The sequence below is a fragment of the Debaryomyces fabryi genome (genome assembly GCF_001447935.2).
Source record: "Debaryomyces fabryi strain CBS 789 chromosome Unknown contig00001, whole genome shotgun sequence".
NCBI classification, from domain to species: Eukaryota; Fungi; Ascomycota; class Pichiomycetes; order Serinales; family Debaryomycetaceae; genus Debaryomyces; species Debaryomyces fabryi.
Window position 1 is genome coordinate 55,883 of NW_015385427.1, and position 25,725 is coordinate 81,607.

Here is a 25,725-nt window from a genome sequence, read left to right on the forward strand (position 1 = left end):
ACACAGCGCGAAACGAATCAAAAATTCGATTTTGTAATAAATCAAGAAAAAGCCTTTAGTGAAATACTTAATTCCTTAGTGATTTATTGAATAACGAGTAAACACTTCAAACATCTTAAGGATATAGGCATATTTATTTTCTTTCGTTATTTGAATCAAGTGCTATTAAATTTTATTTGTTTTAGTACTGCATTATTTTTTTTATTTTTTTTTTCTAGTTAATTTTAGTTTGATTAACTTGTTGAATAGATTGGAAGTTTATAAAAATATTACATAGTCGGATTGGAAATTTGACTAAAACTAAAGATACATTGATTATTAATCGTTGAATATAGAGAAGTGAATATTGTGGGACAAGTGAAGGACGAATACGCCATGTCTTACAGAAATAGTACTAGTTCGAGCAAGTATCAGGAATTTGACCCTGAATCGGGAGAAATATCCAGAAAAAGGTCGTTGATCAAGCCAGAAAGGAGGAATATAGATCCCAACCATCCAAGATTCCATTATACCCAAGTTGCCAACCAGGAATCAGACCATCTTAAGATCCAGCCATCTTCCACGGGTCTAGAACCACAAAGCTCGAATGATGGATTACGCGCGAGTACATCTTACCAAGGAAACTTAGCAAGTGAGGAAGAAGGTATTCCGTTGATGGATATCCGTGAGACCAACGAGGCTAATCAAACTCCTAATTTGAAGGGAGGAAGAGAAGTATTTGGATTGAATGACGAAGTTGATGATTACAACAACAGCCCAAGCAAGAAGAATGTCATTTCCAGACCTCTTAAGGCTGCCTATTTGGAAGAAGAGAAAAAACCAAAGCATGATATCTACTTCTGGAAGGTATACTGTTATGTTATCACCTTCTGGGCTCCTGCTCCACTTTTGAAATTATTTGGTTTACGAAACAAACAAAGTCAGTTCGCATGGAGAGAAAAGATAGGGCTAATTTCATGTATCTTGTATATTGGTGCATTTGTGGCTTACTTAACTTTCGGGTTTACTAAGACTGTTTGTTCTAGTACAAGGGTCAGAACTCAGATTAACCATGTTAATGATGGCTACTTAATCATTAACGGAAGGGCCTTTGATTTAACCTCTTCTCAGCATCCAAAAGCTGCTGGTATACAATCTGGTGCGAATGTTTTATATCCTCCCTTATCAGCCGGTGGAAAGGATGCATCGTTCCTTTTTCAGAATGTCAATGGTAACTGTAAAGATTTAATTAAGCCAAGGGATAATTGTACTATTCCAACAAACGACGATAATGAATTGGCTTGGTATATGCCATGCCGTTTGTTTAACCAGGATGGTTCTTCGAGCCCCAATTTTACTAAGGCTTATTATGACGGTTGGGCTTGTCATACAAGTACAACAGCGAGAAATGCCTATTATGATATGGAAGTTAATGGGGATGTTTATTTTACATGGGAAGACCTTAAAAATAGTTCTAGAAATTTAGTGGTTTATTCAGGGAATGTTTTAGATCTAGACTTAGTTAACTGGATTCAATCAACGGATGTAGAATATCCAAAGCTCTTTGATAGATTGAGAGATGATGACACATACAAGGGTCTTGATATTTCTCTAGTGTTGACCAACAGCGAAGAAAGAAAGGCAGCAAGATGTTTAACAGAAATTATAAAAGTCGGAACTATCGATACTGATACTATCGGTTGCATTGCATCCCTGATTGTTTTATATGTTTCTTTGGTGTTCATCTTGTCTGTTGTTATCGTAAAGTTTTTAATGGCTTGTTATTTTAGATGGGTAATATCTACGAAGCAAGGTGCAACTGCTATTGATAATAAGTCTATGTTTGAAAGAAATAAGGAGATTGAAAACTGGGTTGATAACCCAACATCTCAGGGACCAATCAGTACAGTTCCAGTGAAAGCAAGAGCTAATTATAAAGCTCCTAAGACCAACAGACAAACTATTTTCAAAAAAGGTAACAGACTTTCATTAGCTCCAAACAATGAATTATCACAATATTATGATAATGCTGATCATATTTCTAAGAACTTTAAATACACTACTATGACCACACAGGCTGCGTTGATAGGACGTAACAAAAATAAGTCATTGACAAAGTCGAATACTAGGCTGTCTATGCTTCTCTCTGATGATCGTGCTTCATCTACCGATATGTTAAATAGACCAGGCTCGCTATACAATCCTTTTGATGGGTTTGAAGACTACCCAGTGAATGGTTTATCGCCTGATATTATTCATCCTGATGTTGTTCCACAACCTCCAGTCGAATATCAACCTTTTGCTATGCCTTTGGCTCATACAATTAATTTGGTTACATGTTATTCAGAAGACGAAGAGGGTTTACGTACAACTATGGACTCGATTGCAACTACTGACTTTCCAAATTCTCACAAATTGATATTTGTGGTCTGTGATGGTATAATTAAGGGTTCTGGTAATGATTTAACTACACCCGAAATTGCCTTAGGTATGATGACAGATTTCACTATTCCACCAGAAGATGTTAAACCATATTCATATGTTGCTGTCGCTCAAGGAAGTAAGCGTCATAATATGGCAAAGGTATACGCAGGGTTCTACAACTATAACGATGAGACTGTTCCACCTGAAAAGCAACAAAGAGTTCCCGTTTTAACTGTCGTCAAATGTGGTACAGTTGACGAAGCGGATGCACCTAAACCAGGTAATAGAGGTAAGCGTGATTCGCAAATTATTTTAATGTCTTTCTTGCAAAAGGTTATGTTTGATGAAAGAATGACTGATTTAGAATATGAGATGCTTAATAGTATTTGGAGAGTCACAGGATTAATGGCTGAATTTTATGAAATTGTTCTCATGGTTGATGCAGACACTAAGGTCTATCCTGATAGTATGACGCACATGGTAGCTGAAATGGTTAAAGACCCAATGATTATGGGATTGTGTGGTGAGACTAAGATCTCGAATAAATCGACAACTTGGGTTACGGCGATTCAAGTCTTCGAATATTATATTTCTCATCACCAGGCGAAAGCTTTCGAATCAGTTTTTGGTGGTGTTACATGTTTGCCTGGTTGTTTCTGTATGTATCGTATTAAAGCTCCGAAAGGTTCGGATGGATATTGGGTTCCAATTTTGGCAAACCCAGATATTGTTGAAAGATACTCAGATAATGTTGTGGATACATTACACAGAAAGAATTTATTATTATTGGGTGAAGATCGTTACCTTTCGTCATTGATGTTGAGAACTTTTCCTAAAAGAAAGCAAGTTTTTGTTCCGAAAGCTGCTTGTAAGACAATTGTTCCTGAACAATTTAGAGTTTTGTTGTCTCAACGTCGTCGTTGGATTAACTCTACAGTGCATAATTTAATGGAATTAGTTTTGGTTAATGATTTGTGTGGTACTTTCTGTTTTTCAATGCAATTCGTCATTTTTATTGAATTGGTGGGTACATTGGTTTTACCAGCCGCTATTTCGTTCACAATTTATGTTATTATCGTTGCTATTATTTCAACGCCAACCCCAGTTATGTCGTTAGTTCTTTTGGCTATTATTTTTGGTTTACCTAGTATGTTGATTGTGATCACGGTTTCTTCATGGACCTACGTCATTTATTTCTTCATTTATCTTATTGCTTTACCAATTTGGAATTTTGTTTTGCCAAGTTATGCGTACTGGAAATTTGATGATTTCAGTTGGGGTGAAACCAGAACTGTTGCTGGAGGTGATAAAGGTGATCACAGTGCAATTGAAGGTACATTTGACTCGTCTCATATTGTTATGAAGCGCTGGAGGGAATTTGAAAGGGATCGTAGGAACCAGGAATCTGGGCTTGCGGTTCCTAGTGCAGCATGGGATCCATCCAATACCGAAAAGTTTAATGATGAGGACTACTCTGAAGAGTCTACTGCTTCTCCATGATATATAAATTATATTTAATATATGATACTTTTTGCATGGGAATTCTATTATTACCTGATGTAGCCCGTATAATCAATGCATATTTTATGAAAGATTTAACTAGAAAAAATATTGAATTCTTGTAAAGCCCACAAAGTATTCTGCTAATGGAAAGCTACATGAAGCTAATGCTTCTCTACTCGAGTTGATTTTAAATTTAACATTTATTGATATAAATAATATATAAGAACTAAATTAGTTATTAGGTTATGACATTCGAAACCAGAAATTGTAACATGTAGAAGTAAAAAGGTTTTAAAAATTGTATGACAGATAAGGGTATTGCAAGATAAATTAGTATGCTCTTCTTTTAACTTGTAAGGTAGTAGCAGTAGTAGCAGCGGTAGTGACTTGGGTAATAGCAGCGGTGGTTGCAATAGTAGTACCTGCAGCAGCAGAGGAGTCAGCATTGTCAATTTCAGATGCAGTAACATTACCGCTGTCAATTTGATTACCAAGGAAAGAAGCAAGAGCAGAACTGTATTGACCACCGTTCTTTTCAAAGTATGCAAGAGCATCGTCGAGAAGACCGGATGACTTAGCCCAGCTAATAAGGTCTTCGGCAAGAACGTAACCTTTCTTTAAGAGGTTGGATAAGAAGGAAATAGACTTTTCTGGGTCAGCTAAAACCTTTTGAATCAAAGAAGAAACTAATCCGGAGTCCTTAACTTGCTGGACGACAGTCGTAACAATAGAAGCAACGTCTCTCTTGTCTAAGTATTCACCATCAATGAAATCACGCTTGTAACCTGCATTGTATTGAGATGGGGATGGGATGTTACCGGTATCAGAAGAGCCAGTAGCAACTGAAGAGTCTGTAGTAATAGCAACTGCAACAGCGGTATCAGTTTCAACAGAAACAGCAGTGGCGGTAGCACTAGACTTGTTAGATTTGTAAGCCTTTAATAAGTTAAGCGCACTTGAGAAAGTAGCCTTAGCAACTCTAAGCAAAACAGAACGTAAGTCACTGTCGTTAATAACATCTTTGAAAAGTTTAGAGATTAAACCAGAATCCCAGATAGCCTTAAGTAAAGCTGGACCTTGGACAAGAGCAGCCTTAACAGTCGTCTTAACAATAGTAAGGATTTCACTTCTGAGAGTTTCGTCTTGGGTCAAAGTATTCCAAACGTCAGCAATAATTCCAGAAGAAGCTAAAGCAGCAACCAATTCAGTGACCAAGCCATCGGCTCTCTTGGAGAGTTCAAATGATTCGGATTCGGAGACGAGGTCTCTCTTTTCGTTGACATCTTTAAGTGCTGTTAAAATGTCTATAATTTCGTTGGCATCACCTCTAGTAACAAGGGAGTTTTCAGCAACAACATTAGTTGGAGCAGCAGAAACGAAGGCAGAAGTTGCTAAGATAGCAAAGAGGGTAGTTTGAGATAATTTCATTGTGACTTGTAGCGATAGTTATTAGTTATTAATAAACTAGACTCTTGTATATTGATGAATAAACTTTTTAAGACTACTTGAAAGAGGGATATTTACTCTCATATTTATAATTTCAAAATTTCCTTTTATCTATTTCTTTGACTGTTATAGGAAAGTAAAAAGTTTATTGTTCTCCACTCCCAATATTCTTTCAAAACATAGGAAGTATAGTAAATGGATTGCCAATTCGTAGTTAATACTGATTCTTCAATTACAAATTGCCTAATTAGGTAAAGTGATTAATTAGACTTAGTTTGCATCATAACCGGATTAGGAAATTTTTGATGATGCGTATATTTAACATTCGTCGCATAACACCAATTTCATATTTCATGCTCTTTTGGGTAAGTTTTCTCTTTCGCAAAGTAGGTATGGTTCCACAGGATCCACCTATATACTATATACAAGAAAATTACCTAAAGCGGATCAATATTTTAATGAATGCAGGTTTTCTTGGTGAAATGCTCCTACTAAATACAGAATAATATGGGTAGGTCTCAATATATTCTTACCTGTTAGGGTAAAGAAAATTCACATTTCAGTATGAAAAATGCTTGAAGTCACAAGAGTCGTCGAATCATGTACCTGAGGCGATTCCAGATGTATCCACAGGAGAGTAAAACATGGACAATACTAGGCTTAATTAGTACTAAGGGATATAAATATTACATAATAAGAGAATGATTTAAGTTCCAGTCCCCAAGTAGCTGTAATACGTACAATTAACGTTATAAACCAGGGTTTGATGAGGTGCTCAAACAGACACAGAAATCTAGCACTAGAGAGAGACCATTACTGAATAAGATACTGAATCACAGGATATAAGGGGTAAACTCTCGGTTGTTTAGTGAAAAAGATACGGGCAGTGCACTAATAGATTGAAATGGGGTCAGTAGTAGGCTTTTGAACTTAGTGAAGATTATATAAGATGACCAATGCATTTAAGTGCTTATGGGTGTTTTCAAAGCCCATTTGGCATTTTGCATTTTCTAACTATTTTGGGGAAAAGTAACAAGATTTTCCAAACATCGCGAAAAAATATTAAAATTCTATTGTAAATACTTATGCTTCAACAGCCATGTCAACACCCAGAGCTTATCATGGTATATTTCTTCCCCCACGCTTACAACATCTGCTTGTGTAAAACATAACACGTTTGGAGAATTTATTGTATGCTTTCTACAAGTATCCATACTATTGGTAAACACACGTTATTATACGATGATATAGTACAATGTATCCAGTTCTAATCAAGATAGTTCCTCTAAGCAGCTACAAATACCCTTGCCCACTCTCTATACTCTTGACGTATACAGGGAAGCATCAGGAATTAAAGGAAGTTATCGAATTAATATATTCTTTCAAAGTTAGTAAAATGCGTGTGATCTGCAATGAGTAGATTGTATTCACATGCATTCACACCAATTAGAACACGTCTATAGTGTTTACGTTATACAGATTTCATTAGCATTGGAATCTAGCAATGCTGATACCGCTCAAGTATAGCAGTGTTCAGTATGCACGAGAGACGATCTAATTAGCATTTTACGTCTTAGAAACTATCTTTGACTCGATTATGTGAGTAGAGATCAAGGTCGTAGATAAAAAAAAAAGAAAAAAAAAAAACTTAAATTTTTCATAACGGTCCTGCTTGGTCTGGTATAAAAGCATAATATTATTCCTACTTAAAATTTTATTTTTCCTCTCTAATAACAGCCGATATTTGTAACTACTATGTCAGTCGTTGATATTACCAGTACTAAAGGTGAGTCGGCTATCAATTCGTCGAATCTCACTCAGAGAGGAAATGGATCTACAGTAGTCGAATCCAAGAAAGGTCCATCTTCAAATTTGAAGGCTATTGACACGTTTGGTAATGAATTTAAGGTACCAGATTACACCATTAAGCAAATTTTATCTGCTATTCCAAAACATTGTTATGAAAGATCCCTTGTTAGATCTTTAGGTTACGTCGCTCGTGATATAACCATGATGTGTTTAATTGGTTATGTTGGACAAAAGGTTATTCCAATGGTTGAAATCTCAGGTCAAGAAGGGTTGAGTTCTACCATCAGAGGAGGTCTTTGGTGCGTATACTCATACTTATTAGGATTGTTTGGTTTTGGTTTATGGATTTTAGCCCACGAGTGTGGACACGGGGCATTTTCTGATTACCAGAATGTTAATGATGTTGTTGGTTGGATTTTACATTCTTACTTGATAGTTCCATACTTTTCATGGAAATTTTCCCACTCAAAGCACCACAAGGCCACTGGTCATTTGACAAAGGATATGGTCTTCATTCCTTACACTAAGGAAGAATTTGTTGAAAAGAGTGGTGTATCTAAGGTGTCTGAAGTCATGGAAGATTCGCCAATCTGGTCGTTAATGGTTTTAATTTTCCAACAACTTGGTGGTTTACAATTGTACTTAGCTACCAATGCCACTGGTCAAAAATACCCAGGCTACTCTAAGATTGCCAAGTCTCATTATGCCCCAGCTTCTCCAGTTTTCGACAAAGAACACTATTGGTACATCATCTTATCTGATATCGGAATTATTACAACCATAACGGTTGTCTACCAATGGTATAAGAACTTTGGTTTCTTCAACATGTTTGTTAACTGGTTCATGCCTTGGTTATGGGTTAACCACTGGTTAGTCTTTGTTACCTTCTTACAACACACCGATCCAACCATGCCTCATTATCGTGATAATGAATGGACTTTCGCACGTGGTGCAGCTGCCACTATCGACCGTAACTTTGGTTTCATCGGACAACACATTTTCCATGATATTATTGAAACTCACGTTTTACACCATTACGTTTCGAGAATTCCATTTTACAATGCTAGAGAAGCCACCGATGCTATTAGAAAGGTTATGGGCGAACATTATAGATACGAAGGTGAATCTATGTGGTACTCTTTATGGAAATGTATGAGAATGTGTCAATATGTTGACGATGCTGACACTGACGCTAAAGGTGTTTTAATGTACAGAAACGTCAACGGTGCAGGCCCAGTTAAGCCAATAAATTAAATTTGTATTGTTTTATTTTCTTCTACATAATTACCACGATGATATCTTTATTTATTTATTATAATTAGAATATTTTATTTCTGTCGTTATTTGTATATACTTTAATCAATCAATTCGAGAATAAATGCTCGCTTAAAATTTACTCGGGAAACTGAAAAATTTCAAAATCAAAAATTTTTGAGCTGATTTATACTAGAAGCACAGTAATATTGGTCCACATATAACATGTCCAAATTTCTAAGGGGTATATCTAGTATTAACAACATTTCATTGAAAGCTAGAGCCTCCAACTTTGGGGGTTTTCATGGTGTGCGTTCTGCTAGAAGCTTTCACCAATCAAGGTTATGCTTGAATGAAACTAAAATACCAGAAACATATGAAGAAGAAAAAGAAATTATTGATGAAATTAACTCTAAGTTACCCGAGAAGGATATATTAAACTCATCAAGATTGAGAAATATCGGGGTTTCAGCTCACATTGATTCAGGTAAGACCACTTTCACTGAACGTGTTTTATTTTATACCGGAAGAATTAAGAGTATTCACGAAGTGAGAGGTCGTGATGCTGTAGGTGCTACTATGGATCATATGGATTTGGAAAGAGAAAAAGGTATTACTATTCAATCTGCTGCTACTTTCTGTTCGTGGGATAAAGATGGCAAGGATTATCATTTCAACTTGATTGATACCCCAGGTCACATTGATTTCACGATCGAAGTCGAAAGAGCTTTAAGAGTCTTAGATGGTGCAGTCTTAGTCGTCTGTGCGGTTGCTGGTGTCCAATCACAAACTGTCACTGTTGATCGTCAAATGCGTCGTTATAATATTCCTAGAGTTACATTTATCAATAAGATGGATCGTATGGGATCTGATCCATTCAGAGCCATCGAGCAAATCAACTTGAAATTAAAGACACCTGCTGCAGCTATTCAAGTTCCAATAGGTGCTGAGTCTGAATTGAAGGGTGTTGTTAATATTATTGATCGTGTTGCTTTGTACAACGAAGGTAGTCAAGGTGAAGACGTTAGAGCTGACACTAACATTCCTGAAGACTTGAAAGATTTGGTTGAAGAAAAGAGAGCTCTTTTGATTGAAACATTAGCTGATGTTGATGAAGAGATCGCTGACATTTATTTGGAGGGTGAAGAACCATCCGTAGAACAAATTAAGGCTGCCATTAGAAGAGCTACTATTGGCAGAAAGTTCACTCCTGTATTAATGGGTTCAGCCTTAGCAAATAAGGGTGTTCAGCCAGTTTTAGATGCTGTTGTCGATTATTTACCACAACCAAACGAAATTTTAAACACTGGTTTGGACGTCAGTACTGGGGAAGAAAAAAGAGTTAATTTGATTCCTTCGAGTTCTGCTCCATTTGTTGGTTTAGCTTTTAAATTAGAAGAAGGCAAATACGGTCAATTAACTTATATTAGAGTTTACCAAGGTAAGTTAAAGAAAGGTGCTTACATGAACCATCTTAAATCTGGTAAGAAAGTTAAAGTATCTCGTTTAGTGAGAATGCACTCGAATGATATGGAAGATGTCGATGAAGTTGGTGCTGGTGAAATATGTGCCACCTTTGGTATTGATTGTGCTTCTGGTGACACATTTATTGGACAAAACTCTGACCAACAAATTGCTATGAGTTCTATGTTTGTTCCTGAAGCTGTTATTTCGTTATCCATCGCACCAAAAACTAAGGACAATGGTAGTTTTTCCAAGGCTATGAATAGATTTCAAAAGGAAGATCCTACATTCCGTGTTAAGTATGATGCTGAATCCAAGGAAACTATCATTTCAGGTATGGGAGAATTACATTTAGAAATTTACGTTGAAAGAATGAAGCGTGAATATGGTATCGATTGTATTACTGGTAAGCCACAAGTCGCTTACCGTGAAGCCATTACTGCTCCAACTACTTTTGATTACACTCATAAGAAACAAAGTGGTGGTTCTGGTCAATACGCTAGAGTCGTTGGTGAAATGAAACCATTGGATGGTGAAAATAAATTTACTCAACATATTGTCGGTGGTAAGATTCCAGAAAAATTCTTGTTTGCATGTTCTAAGGGATTTGACGACTCTTTAGAGAAGGGACCATTAATCGGTCATCGTGTCTTAGGTGCTCATATGCACATTAATGATGGTCAAACTCACGTTGTTGATTCTTCAGAATTGTCCTTTAGAACCGCTACTCATGGTGCCTTTAAGCAAGCATTCTTAAACGCACAACCAGTTATTTTAGAGCCAATTATGTCTGTTGAAATTAGTGCTCCAAACGAATTTCAAGGAACCGTTGTTGGTTTAGTTAACAAGATTGGAGGTATGATTATGGAAACTGTTAACGGCCAAGATGAGTTCACGGTTACAGCCGAGTGTTCATTGAACTCGATGTTTGGTTTCTCGACCTCGTTGAGAGCTTGTACTCAAGGTAAGGGTGAATTTACTTTGGAATTCAACAAGTATGCCCAATGTTCTCCTCACTTACAAAAACAATTGATTGCAGAACACGAAAAGAAGTTACAAGCTAAGAAATAGGGTTGGAATTATTTATAGTATTTCTTGTACATAGATACTTATAAGTTAAATTATATAGTTTTAAAAATAAACGCTTGGAAAGCATTTTATAATTCAACCAATGTGTAACGACGACTACACAGTATAATTACACGAGTACTTCTAGAATAGATTCTTTTATACAAATTATGAAAACGTAAACATTAAAAAAAAACCTAACTATGATACCCTCAAACTAATAAAAACTAAGAATACATACATATAAGTAATATGAAAATTTATCAAAAATTAAAATTTCTTTTTAACATTTAAGCCTTAGCAACAGCCTTCTTGACAGCAAATCTTCTTTGCTTCTTTAAGACTAAAACTTGGAATCTTTCGAAATCAGATAATTGAGATCTCTTTTCTCTGGAAGCTAACTTCTTAGCCCATGAGGTAGCAGCCCACTTGGAGTCAACATCGGCAGAAGCCCATTTCTTGTTGACGGTACCGGTTCTGGCACCTCTTGGTAAGTTTGGTAAAACAATTGGAGTTAAGACAACCTTACCTAATTGGATGGCTTGTCTTTGAACCTTTGGTCCATCAATTAAAACCTATAATATGTTAGTAAATCATTCAATATCAACGTATTGACTACACGGAACTGATATCACGACACGCAAGACCTCCTCTTGAATCCCTGGACTCTCTATCGCTTCATTTGGTACTTTTCACTTCCCACAACGAATTTTTCACTATTAGTACCTCTCCATCATTTGGGACCTACGCTTCCCAAATATCCTCCTTTCATGCCCATAGTTAGGGTATACTCTTCCTCATACCCCTTCGTGCTTCTCGTGTTCGTTCGTGCTTCTTCTTCTCTATTCTAAATACATACTCTCTTTTGGTCGATAATTTCAACAACGGTGGCTAATTCCTTGTTGTTAATCAAGACAACACGTCCTAATTCAACGAATCTCCAGTTAGCAGCTTTAACAGTAGTATGTGATGACATCTTATTATATTGAGGTTATTGAACTAACTTAACAAAGAATTTCAAACTTTTATGATAACGTAAAAATTGTCAATATCTACAACCGGTTAGTGTAACTCGGTATAGAAAATGAAAATTTTCTGACTGCTGATGCGCCAAAAAAGCAGTCACAAATTTTCGCGATTTATAGCAGTACCTGAATCACCTGAGAAATGATGAAACATTCGTTCTATGAACAGGGCAATACCCTACTGGCATTGATGGGTCCGATGAGGTAGTATATATGACTTTTCAGTACGCACTTATTTATTACTTTGGCTTATGGAACTATGGAATAATGGGTTCCCCGAAACAGGGAATGCCCATTGACCATGGGACAATTGACAAGGATCAAGAAGGAAGATGTGTATTCTGGAAGATTACACACTGGAATTGAATCAGACCTTGAAGTTGTGGAATTGTATGTATCTAATAGCGATTTCATATAACAACATCACCTTAAGCTAGATGATGACTAATAATTTGCGTTCGAGAGTAGTACAATCTGAAACATGCCTAGTTTCATATGGATTTGCTACGACATGCGACCAACTTACTACTGAAGCTTATTGATGCTGAGAAGAATGCACTGGCGACGGAACACGTTACTAACAAAAATAGAGGTTGAACACCACACATGCGAAATTGCACCGAGTGGTGCCTTAGTCTAGTTAATACACATTCTCCGACCTAATTCATCGTCTGTAGACATTGTAGTGGCAACACACCAGTAGAGAGACGGTCCGCTTGGGCCAGAAGGGACGTATAGGATGATGGTTCGCTTGTTGACGATTTTTACACGTGACTCACCATCCACAAGCGCAAAATTGTATTGATACAACCTTACGGTGGGTTAATATAGTCGAAACATAGGATAAGGAAGATTCGTTTATGCTCAAGCATTTGTGCCAGACAAACAAGAGACTAATAGCCAGAATGTCTTCCGCCGCTAAAAAGCCCGTGGTTCAACAACCCGAATGGATTAAGCCTACCCGCCAGACAGACGATGCGCCAGTGTTACGCATATATAATTCATTGACTCGTAGTAAGGAAGAGTTTATTCCGCTCAGAAACAATCACATTACCTGGTACTGTTGTGGGCCTACTGTGTACGATCATTCGCACATGGGACATGCTAGAAACTATGTTTCCACCGATATTTGCAGACGGATCTTGCAGGACTATTTTGGTTACAATGTCAAGTTCATTCAGAACGTCACCGATATCGACGACAAGATTATCATAGCCGCACGTCAAGAGTACCTTTTCGAACAGAAATTGGCTCTGAAATACAGTGCTGTTACTCCTGAATTGTTAGATGAGTCAAAGAAGTACCTTGAGTATTACATTACCAAGACCTTACCTCAATTTGAAGGCTCTAGCATCGAGAAAGACTTCATTCCATGGTTAGACTCAGTAAACGTACAGGAAATTGCAGTTACAAACCCCAAATTTCCAATGTATACCAAGGCTGGAAGAACTGCCCATGTATCCATTTACTCGTCAACTTCAGAAACCACTCCACTTGACGACTATTTATCGTCTATTAAGGAAGTTGCAATGCCCTTTTTGGATAATGAATTTGGCTCAACTGTTAATGATCCTTCAATCTTCAGAAAATTACCTTCGTATTGGGAAAAAAAATTCATCGAAGACATGGGAAAATTAAACGTATTACCACCTTCTATTACTACAAGAGTGTCAGAATATATCCCCGAGATTATTGAGTTTGTTGAAAAAATTATCGATAACGGGTATGCTTATGCTACCAAGGATGGTTCTGTTTACTTTGATACAACCAAATTCGAAAATGATCCAAACCACGATTACGCCAAGTTACAACCTTGGAACAAAGGTGACATGTCGTTAATTAACGATGGTGAAGGTTCGCTTAGTACGGGCCAAGACACAAAGAAGAACGCCGCAGATTTCGCTTTATGGAAGGGCTCCAAGCCAGGTGAACCTTCATGGCCATCTAAATGGGGTAAAGGTAGACCTGGCTGGCATATCGAATGTTCAGTAATGGCTTCAGACATGACTGGAAAAACTATGGATATACATTCCGGTGGTGTAGATTTGTGCTTTCCACATCATGATAATGAGTTAGCTCAGTCAGAAGCATACTTTGATAACAAGCAATGGGTTAATTACTTTATGCACAATGGTCATTTACATATACAAGGCCAAAAGATGTCAAAATCATTAAAGAATTTCATCACTATTGAAGAGGCCTTAAATGATTTCACAAGCAGACAATTGAGATTAGTATTTGCTTTAAGTTCTTGGGACAAGCCAATCGATTTTAAGGATAGTTTAGTTAAAGAAGTTAAATCGTGGGAATCATCGGTTTCTAAATTCTTCACCACCGTTCGTGCTTTGAATAATGATTACAAGCATACGTTAGCTGAAGGTGGTTACGTATCAAAGAAATTTTCCCTGGCCGAGAGACAATTATTCGACGATTTAACTAAAGCTCAGACCGAAACCCATGCTGCATTTTGTGATAACTTATCTTCTCCATTAGTCTTAAGGAATATACAAGAATTGGTGTCTAAATCTAATAATTATATCCAATCCTGTTCCACTGGAGAAAATGAATTAAGAATAGAAGTTTTATTAGAAATTTCCAGCTGGATTGTTAAAATCTTAAATATTTTGGGTTTCGAGACTAGATCTGATAAATTAGGATGGTCAGATTCAAATGGATCAGATTCTGAAGGTAGTTCTTCCAAAGAAGATATCGCCATGCCTTATGTCAAAGCATTATCTCAATTCCGTGATGCAATTCGTAACATGGCGATTAATAAGGCATCATTTGGTGAGTTTTTAAACGCATCTGATTCCATTAGAGCAGATTTAATTAACTTGGGAATCTCATTAGATGATCGTCCAAATGGTTCAGCATTGATTAAGTTTTTGAATCCTCAAGAGCAGGATGAGTTAAAGAAACAGCAAGCCGATAAGGAAAATGCTATGTTAGAAAAAGAAAAGAAAAAACAACAACAAGCGATAGAAAAAGCGAAGAAGGAACAAGAACGCTTGGATAAGATGAAAGTCAATCCATCTGATTTATTCAAGGATCCTAAGTTGTATTCTGAATGGGATGAACAGGGTATACCTACCAAGGATGTCAACGGCGAAGAAATTTCTAAAAGTATGAGGAAAAAATTAGCCAAGCAATACCAACAACAAGAGAAGCTCTATCAGGAGTTCTTGAAATTACAAAATCAATAATTATATAGTGTATTGTAAATATTTAAATAAATCGATAGTAGATTCGAACTTTTTTGTCAGTGCATTTTCTAAATATTGAGCGTAAATTATTGACACGATTCAAGAAAAGAGAGTCTACAATTAATTATCAATTGAACCTTAACATGTTCAACATTGTAACCAGGTTTCAATATGCTGCTAATCAAGCATTGTCATCATCGATAATAATAGCAGGAATCGTTATCTTATCTTCGCTATTACAATTATATTATAATAATGCATGGTCCTTGGAAACAACCTCAATAGGTAATATCAAGCCTCAAGTACTGCTTAAACACTCATTTAACTATGGGTCAGTCAATCGTAAACCTAAGGAGAATTCTAGAATACAATTTGATTTAGAGACAGACTTATCTCCCTTGTTCAATTGGAATACAAAGCAATTATTTGTTTATTTGACAGCCGAGTATCCAGGTAAAAGTGAGGGATCTTCGAATAAGATAACATATTGGGATAAGATCATTACTTCAAAAGAGGATGCAGTGTTACTGTTAAAGAACCAAAAGTCAAAGTATTCAGTATGGGATATCGAACCATCGTTCAGAGAAAGGGAGGCAATAGTGAAGCTTGAATGGAATCTTCAACCGCATATTGGTCCATTAGTATTTGGCGAAACAGATAATATTTCAGGCTTCAAATTTGCCGAGTATGTAGATAAGAGGAAACAACAGAAATAGATATTAGTTATAAATCTATTATATTGAAGGTATTTAATTACTTATGTACAAGAAATTATATTTAATACAAGATGCTGATGTTAATATGAGCTGTGCGTAGATTTCAAGTGGTTTAGAACTTCTAATGTTCTCAAGCGTCTAGATTCAAAATCCTCCCTTTGATCGCTGGTCGGAGGCAGCTGGATTTGATCAATTTCTTTTCTGAATACCTGCAATCGTAATCTTGCAGAGCTATTATATATCAAAAACTCAATGGTTTCAGGAAATTCATCCATGAGTTGGAATGCTTTATATTTGTCTCCACCACAAAATCCACTGATTAGATGCCACATTCTGCTAGCAAAATATGGCGATATTTTATTTTGCGTCGATAATCTTATTTCTGGAGAAAAAAATTCAGGAATGTTCAGCAATAACCTGTCCAAAGTCCAATAGGAACCCTTAGAATGTGCTTTCGTATGAATCTCATTGAATTCATCTAATTCTCGTTTCAATAATTCTAAAGGATCATGAATATACAGATATGTAGATTGCAATTGTGGTATATCAAGAATATTGTAATAGCGATTTAACATATCATAGTTATTCTGTACTGCCTTAATTCCAGCAGTTCTACTAAAATGCAATACTGTGAGCTTGTACAAGAATTGTAGTTTTCTAAACAATTTAACTTCTGCCCAGTTACCTGCAACCAAATGATCTTCACAAATCTTCAAAATGGAACGTAGGACTTCTGGATTGGATAATTTAAGAAGTTCATTGATTAGTTTAAGATATTGATCACCCGATAACTTAATATTGGCTTCTTCAGAATCTTGAAATAATTTATAGTATGATTCGGGTGTTTCAAAGCTTGTTTTCATGCATTTTAGTTTCAAACTTAATAAGCTTCTATATTCATACTGCAATCTTTTGGGTATCTGTATTTCATCCTTAGATATATTATTATAAGGATAATCATGAATAAATTTTGATATGATATTATGTGACTCTTCAAGGCCATTGTCTATTAATCGCTTTGCCAATGCAAAATTACCCTGTTTAAGATACAAACGTCCTAGTTCCTTGTAAATCGAAAATTTGAATTCATTAGTTAACTTTCCATTTAATCGTTCTTTCATTTGGTTTAAAAAATGAACCAATAGATCAACATTATTTTGATAACCAACAGTAGCCATAACATATGAGGTAATAATATTACATAAGTCGATTGAATTATCAAGTATGTCAGCTTGGGGGTTTCTTGGCGCCGGGTCAGTAGGACTAATAGTTAAACCATTCAATTCAAAAACAGATTTTAGCAACTTGAACGAATTTTCATATCCCTTATGATTCAGCGCATCTAAATGAATTAATGCCTTGATTAAATGTACATATGTTTTGGTAGATATATTGACTCTTTCTTTTGCCATTTGTCGATACAATTCCAACACATGAGAATAACCCGCAAATGTACGTAGGTTAGCATGATAATCCAAAAATGGAGTAAAGTGATGCTCCGATAACATTTTTTGATTTTTCACGAAGTTGAAAAGTGCTTCTGCACTAGATAAATCATTTCGAGCAAGGTGAAGCTTAATTATTTCTGTATATAAGCCATGATTATTCCGGTTGCTTATATTGTTGCCAACAACATGCTCGAGAATATATCTGATTCTATCTGAAATGAAGATTTGAGTTTCGTGAGATGGAGTATTTCTGTACCAAAACCTGTAATTTCTCAATTGAACCTTGTAAATATCGGGACTTGTGAAAGGAACATCTGACTCCAGATGAGCTTCGAATACCACCTCATTCGCCTTTTCATACTGGTCCAATCTTGTATATGCCCGAATTAAGTTTTCATAGTATTCATCAGAAGTTAAATTCAATTCTTGCCCTAGCTTTCGAAGAATTTCCAATTCCTTAAGTCCGTACATAGTCCCAGCAAAATTAATAAATTTACTTATAGTCTTAGTGTCTACTAGGGTGATGTTCAATCTTTCTTGTTCGTCCCTTGCAGCTTCTAAGAACTTCATTGCTGCATCTAAATTACTCGATTTCAAATATAATTTGAATATTAACGAATATAGATACGGTCCAGAATTTGGATCAATTGTATTAGCTTTGACTTGTTTTAAATACTCATCAAACCAATACTTAGAACTCTCAACATTTCCATAGAAGGTTTCACTATTGATTAATGCAGCATATATTGATGGCGTTGGACGCAAGTTTCTTTTCAATAATTGATTGAAAAGCTGGTTAACCTCATCCTTAGCTCCTATGGCCGCTAAAGCATTCATAACAATAGAATAATGAACAACATAAGGCAATTGACCTTTGCCATACATATCTTCAAATTGCTTCTGTAATAATTTCCAATCTTTGAATTCTTCACTTACTCTCAAAAGTACTTCTATTTGCTCTTCATGACGCAAGCCTGTGAATTTTTGATATAGATCTAAAACCGATTGATACATGTTCAACAGGCAAAATGCAGACATCGCAGATTTCAAATCAGTGTGGTGAAATACATCAGATTCTTTAAGACCTTGTTCTTCGACGAGATTAAGTTTAATATGCCAATAATTCAACACATTGTGTGGACTAAACCGAAGTATAGTTCTCATAGATGTTGTCATAAAATTATAGTATGTTTGTGGGTATTCACATGCAGATGAGTCTATTATGTTTTTAATGCTATGGAGATGGTCCGAAAATTGAACACCTTTTGGTGGAATGGCAATTAATCGGAATGCCTTATCTAATATGAAATGTTCGTGATCTTTAAATAACATATGGTCATCACCTATTTCATGTAATAGATTAATGAACTCCTTTGTCACATAATAAGTTTGATTTATGCTTGATGAGTATAATACTCCTTTTTTTAGGAAAGTAGCTAATAGCCTTCTCTTAATGTCAATCGAATTTTGAGGATTCTTTAAGAACAGAATGATAGTGCCTTTATTAAAAAGAATGTGGCCTTTATCATCAGAATCTAATTGAAAAGTATTAGCCAATGTATCCGTCCATGTAGACTTGTAATTCTTAAATTCAGGAATGGAATAGACCGGTTCAACTATGTCTTTATAGACTGAGTAGTTTTTTGTATTAATCAAAATAGTAATGAATGGCTCTTTTTTGCTCAAAAACTTATGCTGTAATTCCTTAACATTTTCGTTAGAAAAATTTATTTGGAAAACAAATTTCCACATATTCAATAAAAGATCAATTGACTCGGAGGTTGGGAAGCCATTTACAATATCGATGACTTTCAAAAAATTTGTATAGATCATACTGACATCATTTTTGGATAGAGTAGAGCCATTTCGTATTATGTCTAAGTATTTGTTTCTAATATCTGCATCAGAAATGAGTTTTTCAACCTCTGAATATCGTTTGTTCAAGAGCATGACATTTTTTGTTGGCTCGACTGGCCTTCTTAACGTAGATATCGATCTCCTTAATGCAAAATTCAACATATGTTTACGGATCCCGTTAGTTATGATTTTCGGTACTTGAATAAAGGGAAATATTTGTGACTGAAGTGTTTTTATATATACATTTTTATAACCAGGATTGGAAATGCACCATGCTAAAAGTGCATCCACTTCAGATTGCCTTTGATTTACCAGCTGCCGGTACAACAGTCGTAGCATAATTGTCTGCTATGTGTGATTCAAATTCAGCTAAAGGTTAAAGTGTAAACGGGAGAAACTCAGTTATAATGAATCTTTAAAATCTACACTTTCCATATTGATTTTTCACTTACTATCATCAACTAGTGGTTATATACACGACGCAAATATATTAGATGGGCTACGAATTATATCATGTTATGACATGTATTTGGAACTATTGTGAACTAGATATATATAGAACTAATAGATAAATCAGCATTATTCATCAGAGTCATTAAATCAGTATTTTATGTTTGTAGTCAATGAAGTCGTGAAACTCCTCGTACAGTGTGAATATAAAAGGAATCATCATAAAATAAGCCGATTTACAATTTAGAACTTAGAGGTTCCACCTATAACTATTTAAAATCATTAAAAGACTATTTTGGCGTTAGTGAATTTATTCTCCAAATATCCATTTTAAACCGGATATTCATTCGTAAAATCAGTTCACGACCTTTCATCACCTCCTACTCATCAGCACTTCAAAAATTTGTACACTGAAATGCCTCTCCTCTTCTAATTGTACAAAAGAGGGATGTGTAGGGTTAAATATGTCCGCCCGGTCACAGTTATCCTCATGAAAAACGAATTTCCAGTTTTGATTAATTAAACATACCTAAATTAAATGTTAGCAACGATCTAATACGCTAAAAATTGATCGATTCATTAATTTTCAAAATAAATAGGCTCATACAAGGCTGAAACTTAACGATAATGCTGATGTCAACCCGGATAATTCAGTTGGAACATTGGTAAATAGCAAATAATCACCGCCAAATTTTGGAAATTCTTAAATCTTTATGTGTTTGATGAAATCTTTAACATACCTTTCAATGATTTCATATATTTATGGACGAAACATTCCTAATTCTTTTCCCTATTCTATTAGTATTAAAGCAAAAGAATAACTAATAAAAGGGAAAATTTTCTCTCTTAAGTAAAGAATCAAATGAGAATTTATTATCCGTTTTATACACGACCATATTAATGTTAGGGCTAAACTATAACTACAAGGTAACTAAACAGATATACCAAAAAAGCTAATTTTAACTAAAATGGTGAAGGCTAAGTGTGCAATTGCTAGGAGAACCATAATAACAATGTAGAGCTTATTTGCTTGACTCACAACCGTTTCTTGGGTTAAATCTAAGGAATTTTTCTTAATAATAGGACTTAACTTGGTCAAATTACTCAAACCAGTGACGAAACCACTGACCAATACTATCAACCACTCGAGAAAGTTCCAAACCAAGTGATGACTCTTGTTATTGACAAATACGACAATTAAAAAATTAATTGCAGTGATTGGGAACCATAAAATATTAGTGTAGCCATAAACAGAGATCAACTTTGTCAAGGAAAGCCTATGAGGGAACTTCAAGACCCACGTCGTTGAGACGTACAATATGAGAGGAACCAAAATATTGTAGCCGTAGAATAACGAAATTGACAACGTGAGGAGCTCGAAGCTATATTCGTATTTCTTGTCGTCTGAGTGGATCCACTCCGACAAAATATTTGCTCCAGTCGAACTCACAAACATCAAAAATATAAGCGTACCTGTGATCCAGATAAAACCGTAGAGTTCGGTTACCTCGTCGTCATCATCATCACTCACCGAGGTCGACTTATTGATTGGATTCAATGCCCGTTTGATTTTCTCGAAAAATGTAATTGTGTCTAATTCAAAAAACTTTCTATAGAAATTGATCTGGAACATGTGTGAGTTGGTGCTATCTATAGGTATCTGTGGTTGAACAACCTCTGGCTGTTGTTGTCCTGGAGCACTTTTGGCCGGTTTTGTAGCATTCTGTTCATTATCTGGAACAACGTATTGCTGTTGTGTGAAATCTATATTAAGCGTTAGTCTTCTTGATATCTATGAAATTCCATCAATTATGTTAATTTTAAAACACGTACCGTCTTGATCGATTAGATCTGGGACATTTTGTTGTGTCTATAATATTTTTGTTAGTATGGACTCCAATAAATTTATTACCATGAGAGACATACATTCCCATCTGCTGAAGATAGCTTATTATATCCTTGAGACATTTCAATCGTATCTGTGCCTTTCGATGTTCAATTGAAAGATGAATACTTGGTTAACTTCCATATAATACTCTTTAAAAAGAAGTTACAGTTTATTTCTTATCACAGTCATTTACAGGTTACATTAAATTATTATGTCTATAACTTGTTCTTTAGTTAACATTAGCTACAGTCGTCAATAATAGGTTCAATTCATTCAATTATGGAAATAGATGACCCGGAGTACCCTAATATTGATATAGATTCTATTACTGGTCAAGAAAATAACGATGCATCGAAAACATATATCAAACAAACGCTTTTGCATTCTCCAATCATTACCAATATTATTCCAGATTTTCACGTACATATCAGTAAGCGGTTTCGGGGACTTCCCAGCGTAACAGTTAATGATGAAGGAGAACAATATTTATGCCCACAAGAAGAGGACTCGCAATTTGATGTTTTTAGCGATGATGATGATTTGCTCTTCAACATTGGTGAAGCACCACCTACAGGCACAGCGAAAAGCAGTAGCGTAGGACCAAACATTAATATTAAGTTAAAATCCATACGTGTTATAGTAAAGACAACGTCGATGCTCATTAATGATGTGGAGTTCTCTTTCAGCGCACCGATCAGATCGTCATGTATTCTTAGAGGAGTCATGGATGGAAAGAACCAAGAGGAAGACTCCTTGATGATATCTTTGAAATCAGGATTTTTATTCTTGATACGAATTTATTATGTTCCCAGGCACTATAAAGATACGGATTATGATATACAGGGCCAAATTCAATCCAACGAATCATGCATTTATAAGCCATTTATTGTTCAATGGTGGGACACATCGAGCGATTTGTCGGTACCTGCGCTTGAATCTTCAGGCTATTCATTAAATTCGCATGCTAGTGGATTATCAGCTGTATCCACGTCAGCTAGTAGCGTCTTTCGAATATATAACTGTCAGCATACCGATTCAGGAATAATGTTTATGCCACATTTTAATGTTCCTGTAGATGGAATCATATTACATTCTTGCTTCGCAGAACCTTTAAACAACAGTGTCATCAATAATCATATTATGTTTCTTATTATGTCATTTACTGAGTCTCGAAGACTAGAATTAAATTTGTATGGTTGGACTTTAGGGGCAACAATCAATAATAATTTAACTAAGACGGCTCTACCATTGGAAAACTCATTTGTGATTCCAATATTTATTATATCCTTGAAGAATAATGATAGTTTTTTATTTGTAAATGAAAAAGAGCTAGTTATCATCAGTGTTCACGATATAATGTCAGCTAATTATGGATTTTATCGTATTCCGTTTACTGGATCATTTCCTACAAGCTACTATCGACCACTTACAAGAATACTTTCTCAAACAGATACGAAAACGGATGAAATTATGATTTCTACTGATAATGGTGTTATATACTCCGTAATAGTATTCGAAAACAATATCCAATTACGACCAGTAATGCGTATATCAGATCCCATATCAGTCTTTTCTTTAGAAAAATCTGATGATGTGTTTAGCTTAATATTCGGCTGTGATACAGGTTCGAGTAGAGAATTATATGTTACAGAATTGTTTTCTGAGGAATACTTGCAAGAGATTGGCACTCAAAAGCCCTGTTACAGCAATGTACAGTTAATAACTGATTTCAAAAATTGGACCCCAGTATTGGATGTTCTGATCATTGACTCATATAAATCTAGAACTATAAACAGTAGATCTGATCAAGAATTGTGGGCGTTAACGGGAATAGGTAGAAGGACTAGACTTACACAGCTCAGAAATGGATATAATGCAACAAGAAGAAGTAGAACTTATGAACAGTTGCGCAAATCTGATAAATTGTATTTGATTACTTTAGGAAGCAGGTTTTACTTATTTTGTTCCTTGCCATTTGCAACAAAAGTATTAGAATATCAACCGCTGAAGGATGAATATCTTGTTGAGATAGAGGATGCTGCGATAGATAACTCTAATTCTTCTTTATTCATTGGGAACATATCACAGAGCCAAGATATTTTAATCCAAATCACTCGATATTCTATTACTATCACTAACTTGTTCGATTTGAACATAACGTCAAAGTTTGAAAACGAAAGAATTTTATTCTGTGATATGCATAATGGATTTTTAGCAATGATAGTGGCGAGCAAGGATAAGGAAAAAAGCACTTCCTTAAGATTGTTCAAAGTGAACAATGACGTAAACTTCCATAAAAGCTTGGAAGACAGTGGTGCACTTGATTTAGTTGGCTCATTAGACATTGCTTATGAGCCTTCGATGATTAGATTAATCGGTCTAGATATGTCACTTTACCTCATCACAGGAAGTTACGATGGTTCTCTATATATTTATCAATATTTGGGAGAGCAAATTTTAGAATATAAAGAATATGTGCTAGATGAGTTTAATCCTTACAGAAATAACGACCTTCGAGAAAATTTTATAATTCCCCATGATTCCGTTCAAACTTTGAGTCCAAGGACGAACTTATATGTTGGTTCCAAGGATGGTTATTATATCCATTTTCATATCGATACAAATTTCGTCTTGAGATGCAAACATTTCCTCAAAATCGGCGATACACCTGTTAAATTTCAAAATGTTCATAATGAGGGCAAAATGGTATTTATTCATTCGAGAAGTCTTTGGCTATTAAATTTATATGATTCAGAATTTCCAACCCAAGTTTATTTTGAAGAAAGACATGATAGAGCAATTTCTGCAATGATACAATTACCAAATTTCGGACTTGGAAATAGTACAATAAGTAATGTGGCTAAGCATTTTGGATTTGTTAGAGAAGAAGGATTTACAATTAGTTCTGTTCATCCGTTCAAGTCGCCAAATGTGAAACAAATAAACATTGCAGAGTCAGCCAAAAAGCTAACATATCTACCGCATCTTTCAACATTTGTAATATTATGCAATTCTAAAGATCCAAGATTACGATTAAAGTTCATCGATCGAAAAGCATTGAAGATCCTACAACACCATGAACTAAATTCGAGACTAAAAAATTTAGATTTTGATGAATGTATATTTGGTCCAGATGAAATGCCTATGGCTGCTTGTATTTGGTCTGTCAAAAGACAGAATAGAGTATCAAAAAAGTTATTAATAGGGAATGCTAATAATGACGACACAGGATCTTTTAAAGTTTTGGACATAACAAAAGCTCAGGATTCAAGGGAAAGTCCAGTATATATACGTGTTACCGAACTCACTTCCTTCGAACATAAAGAGCCCATTACCCATATTCAACAAATAGAATCATCAATATTGTTCTCTGGAGGTAGAACTATTTATTCTACTACATATAATATCGATGAAAGGCGGTTAAAGCCAGTTTCTGCACTTGTAACCCTTACAAGTGACATAATTTCGCTATCTGTTGAAGGCAATAAACTTCTAGTCACGACGAAATTGGATTCGATCTTTCACTTTATTTATAGCAAAAATGATGACGGGGATTCAGATATGTTGAAACTTATATACAAGGATCCATCACCAAAAAGCATCGTGAACCAAACCGAATTAAACGAAAACATTATTGCAGGGGATAAATTACACTCGTCAATTTTGATTATGAATACAAGCGATAGCAATTTAAGGGATATGTTTTCTTATAAGATGTCTAGTATTCCTAGGGTTTATGCTTCTAAGTTTAATTCTTATTGGGCTAACCATGAAACCTCTAAAGAGCTAAAATCGAAAAGCAATAATTCGAATATTCTATGCGTAGGTATTAATGGAGAGATAACATCAATCCGATCACCTTCAAGCATAAATGACGAATTAGGAAATCTTGCAAAGTCATTAAATACGGGAAAACTGATAGATGGACTGATTGAATCGTTCGTTGAGGTTTTGAATAGGCCATTCATCGACAAGGTGACAGGAAAGGGCTTGAGCTCTATTAACAAGCCATATTTTAACTATAAAGACAATAAGGGCAAACTAATAGATTATGATTTAGACGAAATATCGAAACTATGTGATATCAATGTATCTATTTAGCGTATTGCATTAAGAACTAAATATGTATATTCAAATGGTTTACTGTTAATTAAATAAATAGAGCTCATTAATGAAATATTTGTACGATTG

At 35.3% G+C, this 25,725-nt stretch overlaps 10 protein-coding genes across 10 annotated transcripts; 6 read left to right on the top strand and 4 right to left on the bottom strand.

Annotated features, from left to right (window-relative positions):
* Positions 1 to 375: 375 nt before the first annotated feature.
* Positions 376 to 3,903, top strand: CHS3 (chitin synthase; the record flags this gene model as incomplete). Its single annotated transcript, XM_015608859.1, has 1 exon — positions 376 to 3,903. One exon carries the CDS (start codon positions 376 to 378, stop codon positions 3,901 to 3,903), a length of 3,528 nt encoding a protein of 1,175 aa, XP_015470260.1.
* Positions 3,904 to 4,236: 333 nt separating this feature from the next.
* Positions 4,237 to 5,334, bottom strand: OP4 (Op4p; the record flags this gene model as incomplete). The annotated part of the gene is made up of 1 exon (XM_015608860.1): positions 4,237 to 5,334. One exon carries the CDS (start codon positions 5,332 to 5,334, stop codon positions 4,237 to 4,239), a length of 1,098 nt encoding a protein of 365 aa, XP_015470261.1.
* A 1,773-nt stretch (positions 5,335 to 7,107) lies between these two features.
* Positions 7,108 to 8,415, top strand: FAD3 (Fad3p; the record flags this gene model as incomplete). The annotated part of the gene is made up of 1 exon (XM_015608861.1): positions 7,108 to 8,415. One exon carries the CDS (start codon positions 7,108 to 7,110, stop codon positions 8,413 to 8,415), a length of 1,308 nt encoding a protein of 435 aa, XP_015470262.1.
* A 225-nt stretch (positions 8,416 to 8,640) lies between these two features.
* Positions 8,641 to 10,950, top strand: AC631_00032 (uncharacterized protein; the record flags this gene model as incomplete). Its single annotated transcript, XM_015608862.1, has 1 exon — positions 8,641 to 10,950. One exon carries the CDS (start codon positions 8,641 to 8,643, stop codon positions 10,948 to 10,950), a length of 2,310 nt encoding a protein of 769 aa, XP_015470263.1.
* Positions 10,951 to 11,237: 287 nt separating this feature from the next.
* On the bottom strand, positions 11,238 to 11,923 carry RPL14 (60S ribosomal protein eL14; the record flags this gene model as incomplete). Its single annotated transcript, XM_015608863.1, has 2 exons — positions 11,238 to 11,522; positions 11,807 to 11,923. The coding sequence occupies 2 exons, from the start codon at positions 11,921 to 11,923 to the stop codon at positions 11,238 to 11,240; spliced, it is 402 nt and encodes a 133-aa protein (XP_015470264.1).
* Positions 11,924 to 12,877: 954 nt separating this feature from the next.
* On the top strand, positions 12,878 to 15,175 carry AC631_00034 (cysteine--tRNA ligase; the record flags this gene model as incomplete). Its single annotated transcript, XM_015608864.1, has 1 exon — positions 12,878 to 15,175. The coding sequence occupies one exon, from the start codon at positions 12,878 to 12,880 to the stop codon at positions 15,173 to 15,175; it is 2,298 nt and encodes a 765-aa protein (XP_015470265.1).
* Positions 15,176 to 15,318: 143 nt separating this feature from the next.
* On the top strand, positions 15,319 to 15,891 carry SPC3 (signal peptidase complex subunit; the record flags this gene model as incomplete). The annotated part of the gene is made up of 1 exon (XM_015608865.1): positions 15,319 to 15,891. One exon carries the CDS (start codon positions 15,319 to 15,321, stop codon positions 15,889 to 15,891), a length of 573 nt encoding a protein of 190 aa, XP_015470266.1.
* An 80-nt stretch (positions 15,892 to 15,971) lies between these two features.
* Positions 15,972 to 19,358, bottom strand: AC631_00036 (uncharacterized protein; the record flags this gene model as incomplete). Its single annotated transcript, XM_015608866.1, has 1 exon — positions 15,972 to 19,358. The coding sequence occupies one exon, from the start codon at positions 19,356 to 19,358 to the stop codon at positions 15,972 to 15,974; it is 3,387 nt and encodes a 1,128-aa protein (XP_015470267.1).
* A 1,219-nt stretch (positions 19,359 to 20,577) lies between these two features.
* Positions 20,578 to 21,614, bottom strand: AC631_00037 (uncharacterized protein; the record flags this gene model as incomplete). Its single annotated transcript, XM_015608867.1, has 2 exons — positions 20,578 to 21,438; positions 21,573 to 21,614. The coding sequence occupies 2 exons, from the start codon at positions 21,612 to 21,614 to the stop codon at positions 20,578 to 20,580; spliced, it is 903 nt and encodes a 300-aa protein (XP_015470268.1).
* A 199-nt stretch (positions 21,615 to 21,813) lies between these two features.
* On the top strand, positions 21,814 to 25,635 carry AC631_00038 (uncharacterized protein; the record flags this gene model as incomplete). Its single annotated transcript, XM_015608868.1, has 1 exon — positions 21,814 to 25,635. One exon carries the CDS (start codon positions 21,814 to 21,816, stop codon positions 25,633 to 25,635), a length of 3,822 nt encoding a protein of 1,273 aa, XP_015470269.1.
* Positions 25,636 to 25,725: the final 90 nt, after the last annotated feature.